General features: G+C 42.8%; 1 protein-coding gene across 1 annotated transcript in view; it reads left to right on the top strand.

Annotated features, from left to right (window-relative positions):
• VWF (von Willebrand factor) overlaps positions 1-3,401 on the top strand; it is a 123,851-nt gene extending 120,450 nt beyond the window's left edge. The window contains exons 51-52 of the mRNA XM_008638545.2: positions 1,548-1,645; positions 3,059-3,401. Coding sequence (XP_008636767.1) covers positions 1,548-1,645; positions 3,059-3,247 — 287 coding nt within the window. The 3' untranslated portion in view covers positions 3,248-3,401. The remainder of the gene's footprint in view (positions 1-1,547; positions 1,646-3,058) is intronic.
• The last annotated feature ends 4,035 nt before the right edge of the window (positions 3,402-7,436 follow it).

Here is a 7,436-nt window from a genome sequence, read left to right on the forward strand (position 1 = left end):
CTGCTGAACAAAGAATTTGCATCTCTGCTTCTCACCTCTTTTCTCTGTTGATCTCAATCCCACGTGTCTTGTTAAGTTACAAGCACTTGCCTTTGCAGAGGGGTCACAGTCAACAAGAAGAGTAAATAACAGAGGTAAAATAATTAGAGAGCAAGTTGATAAGTCAGGAGCAAAAAGGGGATGAAGCTGTGTTGAGGCTGATGACAATTATTTTGGTTGTGCCTTTCAATTGTGTGGACACGACTGGCCTTTCAGGTGGACAATTTTTATCATATGTGGGGATGAAATCATTAAAAGAGAAAGGGCATTTCCAGGCCTGGAACCAGAAATGAGCTGCATTTTTTTTTTTTAGTGAAATGTAAGGTTTTAGCAAGGCACAGAGTCAATTTGGTGCCAACATTCCAATAGAAAGCTGTCTTTGCTGGTAGGAAGATGAACACCTTTCTCTCCCCTTTGTGTATGTACTTAGTTGTGCAGTTGCCCTGCTGAATTCCTTCAACTTTCTGACTGGTGAATAGTACCTAAAACTCAGTCCAGTGTTCTGTTAAACACAGAAATTCCACTGGTTAGCTAGGAATGGGTACGAGGGGGAACCTGTTCTTTCACCGAGACATAAAACTACAGTAACAATACATGGAGCTGCTCTTATCTCTGCACAAAATACCCACAAAATACCCCAAAGCACTGGCTCCTTCACAAGTCTTTAGATGCAGACCAAAACATGCAAAAGTTCAGAAGAAAATATTCTGGATTAGTCTATATTTGAGTGTAGTAATGATGAAGTTCCCTTTGAAACTGGGGGGACAAAGTCTCTGTTGGTTACCAGAGTTAACAGCTCATAGCAATCCATCCTCACTTCACAGAGGGATAAGCCAATTCCCTGAGCTTGCGCCTTCCAGACAGAACAAATCCATACCTACTGCCTCTTATATGGGTTTCCCATAAGGTGGAAAAAACCCCAACAAAACAGGGAGAATTTCCCTAACACTGAGCAAGAAGTATTGGAAAACAGGTATGAGTCCCCACAGTCCAGAAGGCAGCGACTCACCTCTGCATGTGAGGTGATCTGGAGAGCTGCTCCCACTGACTCGCCTTGAAAGGCATCATCCCAAAATCATGGGATCTCTCTCCTGTATCAGCCTGGGGAATAGTCAGGACAGGGTGCTCTTTTTGTCTGATCAGGATTTTGGGGTTCCCACATGTGTCATCTTTTTCCTGCTTTTTCTGCTTTACCATTGAACTGTCCTTAAAAGGAGAGTTGTCTAAGACCAGGTAAGAGGCTGGTGTTAGATGGCCAAAGTGACTTTAAAACAAAGCAGTCAATTGAAAAGAAACATGAGGGAAACCCTCCTCTCTAGTGGAACTTTAGGGCTGCAGTGTGAAATAGTCACACAACTCTACATGAATTACTCTAAGGAGAAACACCCAGCTAGGGATCTTACCAGGAATACCACCTCACTAACAGCAATTTCAGGAGCAAAGGGAAGTGAGTAACAAACAGCAATTGTCAGCAGTGTCAAACACTTTTCTCTTTTTTTACTTGGTAGGTGTGGAGGTGGAATGTCATCCAGTAAGTACCAGACTGCAGTATGGGAATATCAATGGATGTGTGGCTGAAAAGGAGGTGCCCATTTCTCATTGTGAGGTAAATAACAAAAATCAACCCCCATCTGCCCCAAGACCTCCCCTTTCCCAAAAGGAAGCCTTTTCCTCCACCATGGTTTCTCTTCAGTAACTGGAGCATCAGTTTCTGTCATCATTGATTGACTTGGGGTTAATCTCATTGGCACTTATTTCCTGAAGTAATTTGGTGATGCCGAATTTTCCCTAGTCAAGCCAGCATGAAAAAAGGCGCCTATGTTAGACTCAAAGGCTTTGTTCATCCCACTCTCCTTTGCTTCCATCAGAAAATAATGACTCTGAAGTCTGTTAGGACTTTCTACATTAAAAAAAGGAATATTTATCTTTACATGTATGAAGCTTATTTTCAGCTCTGAGTCTGTAGTTAAGCACTGAGCCTCTGGGTCGATTAGGGGAATTTAAATAGGTATTTAGATAAATGACACTTTAAAAGATCTTTAAACCTGAGTCCCAAGATTTGACTTGTGTGCCCTGGAAGCTCTGTGATTCCTCCGTTAGCCTTGGCACCAAGCTGTTGTGTTCTACGTGTCTTGTGTCTTCCATAATCAGATTAAAAGTTTAATTTCCAGCCCATCAGTGCTTACACCTTATAGGGCAACTTCCTTTTAAAACAGAAGCATAACTTCCCTTCTGGGTGTTCCCATCTCTGCTCTTTCCAAGATAAACAAACCCCGTACGAGGATTTTAATTAACCCTTATGTGCAATCCGAGTTATGGCATAACTAATAATTCTTGACCTCTTGTCCTATATACGAAGTAAATGGACCTTAGCCATAAAGTCATGAGTATCAATGTTTCTCCTGCAGAAGTCCAGATTTTATATTGGGAATAAATAATAAGTAAATTTTTTCTAAAGTCTTCCCTGATAATGATAGGATATTTTAATTTAATTAGACTGGGAAATAAGAGCACAGAGCCACCAAAGGAAATGAACTCTGACAGAGTGTGATGTGTGTTTTTACATCATGAGGGCTTATAGCTACAGGCACTGACAGCTTGGTCTAAATTAGTTAAGTGGCCAGACAAGCAGAACAAGGAAAAATAGCACCAGCAGGACAACAGTGGATGTGTGGCTTGCAGCATTTGGGCTAAAGCACTTTCTGAATGTATGATAACCACATTTGCTCAGAAGCCAACACCACATGTCTGGACGTTCCCTATGAGATTTTGAATTCCGGGCTTTTGTGTGTGTGTGAGCAGTTTCTTCACCTCTCTTTTGCTCTGCTTATGCTCATAAGAAGTCACTCTTTGAGCAGCACCCCACACTCTGGAGTCAGGTACCTGTTTCTGAGTTCATGTTTTACAGCAGAGCACAGAAGCTGGACAAAGTCACCCATGGATATTTTGAAGGAAAGAACCAGGATTCTGAGTGCAATGAAGCTCTGTTCAAACTTCAGCTCTCTTTTTTTCCGTTTAGGGCAAGTGCAGAAGCACCACCAAGTACTCTGCTCAGACAGGGCAGTGGGAAGACCTGTGCAGCTGCTGTACAGCCACTCAGACCACCACGGTGACGATCCCGCTGCGCTGTCCCAACGGGACCATGGTGCAGCACTACATCCACTCCGCCTCGCTGTGTGAATGCCGTGCTCGGAAGTGCACACCATGAATATTGCCCAGAAGCCCAGTTGCTTAATCTGAAGCTTTATGATGGAGGAAGTTCACAATGCAAGCCTCATTTTCTCTGTACACTGCCTTATCCATTAGAATGCTGAATAATTGTATCAACACAGCAAACAATAAAGCTTACCAGCACAACAGAACGCAGTCTGATTCATCTTGGGGTGGATTGTGGGAGAGAGATTGCAGGTTGTATTGATCCCCTCCATTTCACCGTGGAAATTAATCCACTGAACAACCACAAGTAGATCAGGCTTGGAAACAGTTGCTTATACTTAAAGAACATATCCCAAATCACTTAGTATTGTCTGCAAAGACATTACACTTTCGTTCCCCGATTCAGTCCTTAGTGACACACTGTGGACTTTTAATTTTTTGCTCTTTTTCCTCCCATTCTTTTCAGGGAATACAGTAATTATGGGATAACGCTTCAGAATAAGAGTGGGATGTTCCTGGTACACAAACAATACTGGTTGTGGCTCAGACAACCAAATATCTTTCTGCAATGCATATATGTGTTTCTCCTGAGGCTGAATGCAAAGAAATTGTGTGTTGAGGACAGGCTGTGTAAATTCTGCAAGTCCTCAGTACTTATGTACAGGGTTAAGGACAGCTCTTACTTCAGCCCTTCCCCAGACCAACTGGAGGAAAAAGCTCAGTGGTTATCTCCCGTATTTTCAGGTGCCGGAACTTCATCTGTTGCATTTGTTCCAAAAGTTGGAATTCATTTAGATGCAGATTTTTCAGTGGCAGGTTTATTTTAGTTACTGCTGCCAGGCATAAATTTACCAGGATTTAAATTCTACTTTTTCTGGTCAGGCCATGGAACACAAAAGATTTTTCAGAGTGTTGTTGGTCCTGGAGGAATCTTGTGTCAGTGAAGCAGTTTCACTGGGAAGTACTAATTTCTCAAAAATATGAGAGAGGGACGACTGTTATTTTCATTTGCATTTTTGAAAGATAAGGATTATTTAAACTTCTCATTTAATTAATAATTTTTAAATAATGAATAGCACTGTGACATGATTAAATGGGTCAAAACACCTCTACATCTGCATGGAAACAAACAAAAACTCTTGTGCTTTCAACTAAAAAGGTACATTTTATTCCTTTTTTAGAGGAACAAGGCAGATCCCTGCTGCTTCTCTCTTGCCATTCAGCTGTGGATGCAACACACCCTGACTTGTAAGCCCCTTTGTTTTTATTATTCTTTCAAGACATCCATTATTGCTGCACAGTGCTAGAAGTGCAGGCCTTCCATGCATCTCTGTTTCTTCTGCTGTAGGGCCACAATAACACCAGAGAGAGAAACCCAGTTTTAATTGGCACCAGCCCTACTTGCTGCAGTAGATCTGTCACCAGTTTACCTCCACCCTCACACCAGTTCCTTCCTGTAGCTGCCTCTGGATATTAAGCTTCCTGACAGATGGATTTGGGTCACCCAGGGAATCAACAGTTCATCTGGAACTGAAGATCAGCAATTCCTGGAATAGCAACCTGGAGCATCGGAGAGGAGCAGAAAGAAGGGATGGGAGTAAAAGGCAAATGTCATCCTCTTTCACTTAGCATGGCTGGGATGTCCCTTTGTTTCCACCTGTGCCCTCACCCAGACTGACCCTTAGCTCATGAAAGCTAACAGGATTGCAGCCTAAGGCTTCGTGGCTTCAGACCGGTCTTCTAATTAGATAATGAATTGTATGAGTCATGCACTGGCTTCTCAGTGCAGTGCAGCCCAGGAGAAGAGCACTTACTGGCTTTCCTTACAGCAGGGAATTCTGGGGACTTTGGTGTGGTGTGGATGTTGTTACTCAGGCCTGGCTACTACCTGTGTATTCCAAACCCCTGTCGTGCACAAGGCCAGAAGGAATCTTCCTTGAAAATCCTGTTGTAGAAACAGACTGGCAGGAAAGAAAAAGCCAAAGGGAATGTTATAACATCTTAAACAGGCTGAGGAGGTAAATACATTTTTGACCTTGACTTGCTGGCATGAGAATCAAATGTTTTCAGGCCATCTGCCCCAAAAGAGCTGTCTGTCTTTTGCCTAAGGATGCAGCGGGCTCGGACCTGCTCCATGCAGGTTTCATTGCCTTTCACACAGGCAGCTGCAATTAGTGCAATTCCAGGAGCATTCCTCCCTGGCAGAAGTGAAGAGCATCATCCTGCCTATGATCAAGTGTGCCAGCACATCATGTAGCACTGCACACCTGACTGCTCTGTTGACATTCTCCAGCAAAAGCCAGGCTTTGAGGAATGTCGTTTCCCAAGTCATGCATAGTGTTTGTGAGCCTTGATGGGTTTGAACTACCCTGGCCTTTACCTTTCCACCAATGGTTAGGAGCACATCCCACCGCTTCAGAGCACCAACTGGATCGTTGAGTGTGCCCCAGGATAGATTTACAGGAATGCTAAATGGATTTGGGGAAGAGTCTTATATAACTTCTTAATAATTAAAAACATCTAATCACTCTGCTAACTTCTAGAGACTTGCAAGCACCACTCCTGTACAGCAGGTGAAACACGATTGGGTCTATTGGTATTATTTGTCACAGCTCTGCATTATCAATTAACACCGTACCCAGGTACCTCAGGAAAGACAGTGATGCCAAGATATGATTTTCTTCATTGGAAAGTCTTAAAAATAGACTATTTCCATTCTAAGCAGCTGGATATTGTTTCCTCTCATATTGCTGTGTATATTATTTGTTACCTGAGCTAAGTGTATTACCTGTATACAGGTAATACACCCATCCTTATGGCTTGTAGGAGCTGGTAATTGGAACCTGTGCAGGCAGAGCTATAACTCCACAGGGATCCCAGCAGGACCTGCCTCCACATTCCTATACTATTCCAGAATTAGAGCATTTGCCTTTCTGGTTTTGAGCTTAGTTGGAGCAGCATAGATTGTGCATGGAAAGTAGCAGAACTTCCATAAAGTTTTTATTTCCCTCTCCCTGAGATAACTGTAGAAAGCAGGAGATTTGTTCCCTGGCTAGAAAATATATTAATGATTTTTAAAACTTCTGAAAGAAGTTCTGAGAGTAACACAAGATACTAGCAGGGTAAAAAGAACGAAGTATTTGGTATCTGTTGATATATCGGTTAGAAGGTAAGAAATGCCATTTCAAAGTAGGGACCAAGAAGAGTGGGGTGATTTAATGAATTTAAAGCTCCATGTATATTTCTTAGTCTTGCTGGGAAAATTTTACATCACTCAGCCCAGGTTTTGGGACACAACAGCTGCACTCTTCCCTTTACATAGTCAGCAGATTTGATAACACAGTCAGAGTGCATCAGCCCATCTCTCTGTGACAGAGACAACTTCTGCTCTTGCCAGCCATGACATAGTGCACTGTCCTGGTTCACGAGGTTGTAGAACCACTGGACTTTATTCAGGCATTGAATAAATCAATTTCTCCCTGTCACATTAGAGAAACCATCATAGTGTCATAAATAGGCTAAAAGAAGAAAAAGATTTGGACTCAAATTAGTTATGTCTCCCTCTAATTAGCATTAGCAAATAAAAGTCCTTTCTCAGATAGCGCTGGTCATCAACAGCTTTTCTTCCCTATACATTGCTTAAATTGCAAGGTAGGAGGCTAAGCAGGATCCATCACCTGTTCTGATTAGACAGTTGATTACAAGATAATTCCCTGAATATTTCATGCAGGAATGACAGTGCATCCAGGCACTGAGGTAACTTGAGTACTTGAAACAGAGCCTTATAAAAACCTTTCCACACTTACCTCCTACCCGGAAGCACTGTGAAGCTTTGTGGATATAAGGACACTCTTCCCTGCAGAAGCCACCTCCAAGACAATCTGATCCTCGAGTGCTGGTTCTTTGGACAGTGCTGGCTCTGTTGTGGAGCCCTGGTTCTGCATTAGCTTTTTTCCTTCCTCTCCACTGCCTTCTGGACAAAATATGCCTGTTGTTACCTTGCTTCTTGAGGCGTTATGGAGCATGAAGACAAGGTGCTGAAGTTCCAGCAGAGAATTGCCATGGCCTCTCAGGTCATGGGAATTTGGTCTTTCTCCCTCTCTTCCCTCCATAAGGGTAATCACCAAACCAGAAGGTCTCACTAATTAGCTTCAGTTTGTGGTTTGCTTAAATCAGGATCAGGGCAGGATGGAAATAGCTGCTGGTGCTGTTCCCTCCTTAAGCCAGTGCAGAAGCAGATT

Source organism: Corvus brachyrhynchos, unplaced genomic scaffold, assembly GCF_000691975.1.
Source record: "Corvus brachyrhynchos isolate BGI_N302 unplaced genomic scaffold, ASM69197v1 scaffold317, whole genome shotgun sequence".
In the NCBI taxonomy this organism is placed as follows: domain Eukaryota; kingdom Metazoa; phylum Chordata; class Aves; order Passeriformes; family Corvidae; genus Corvus; species Corvus brachyrhynchos.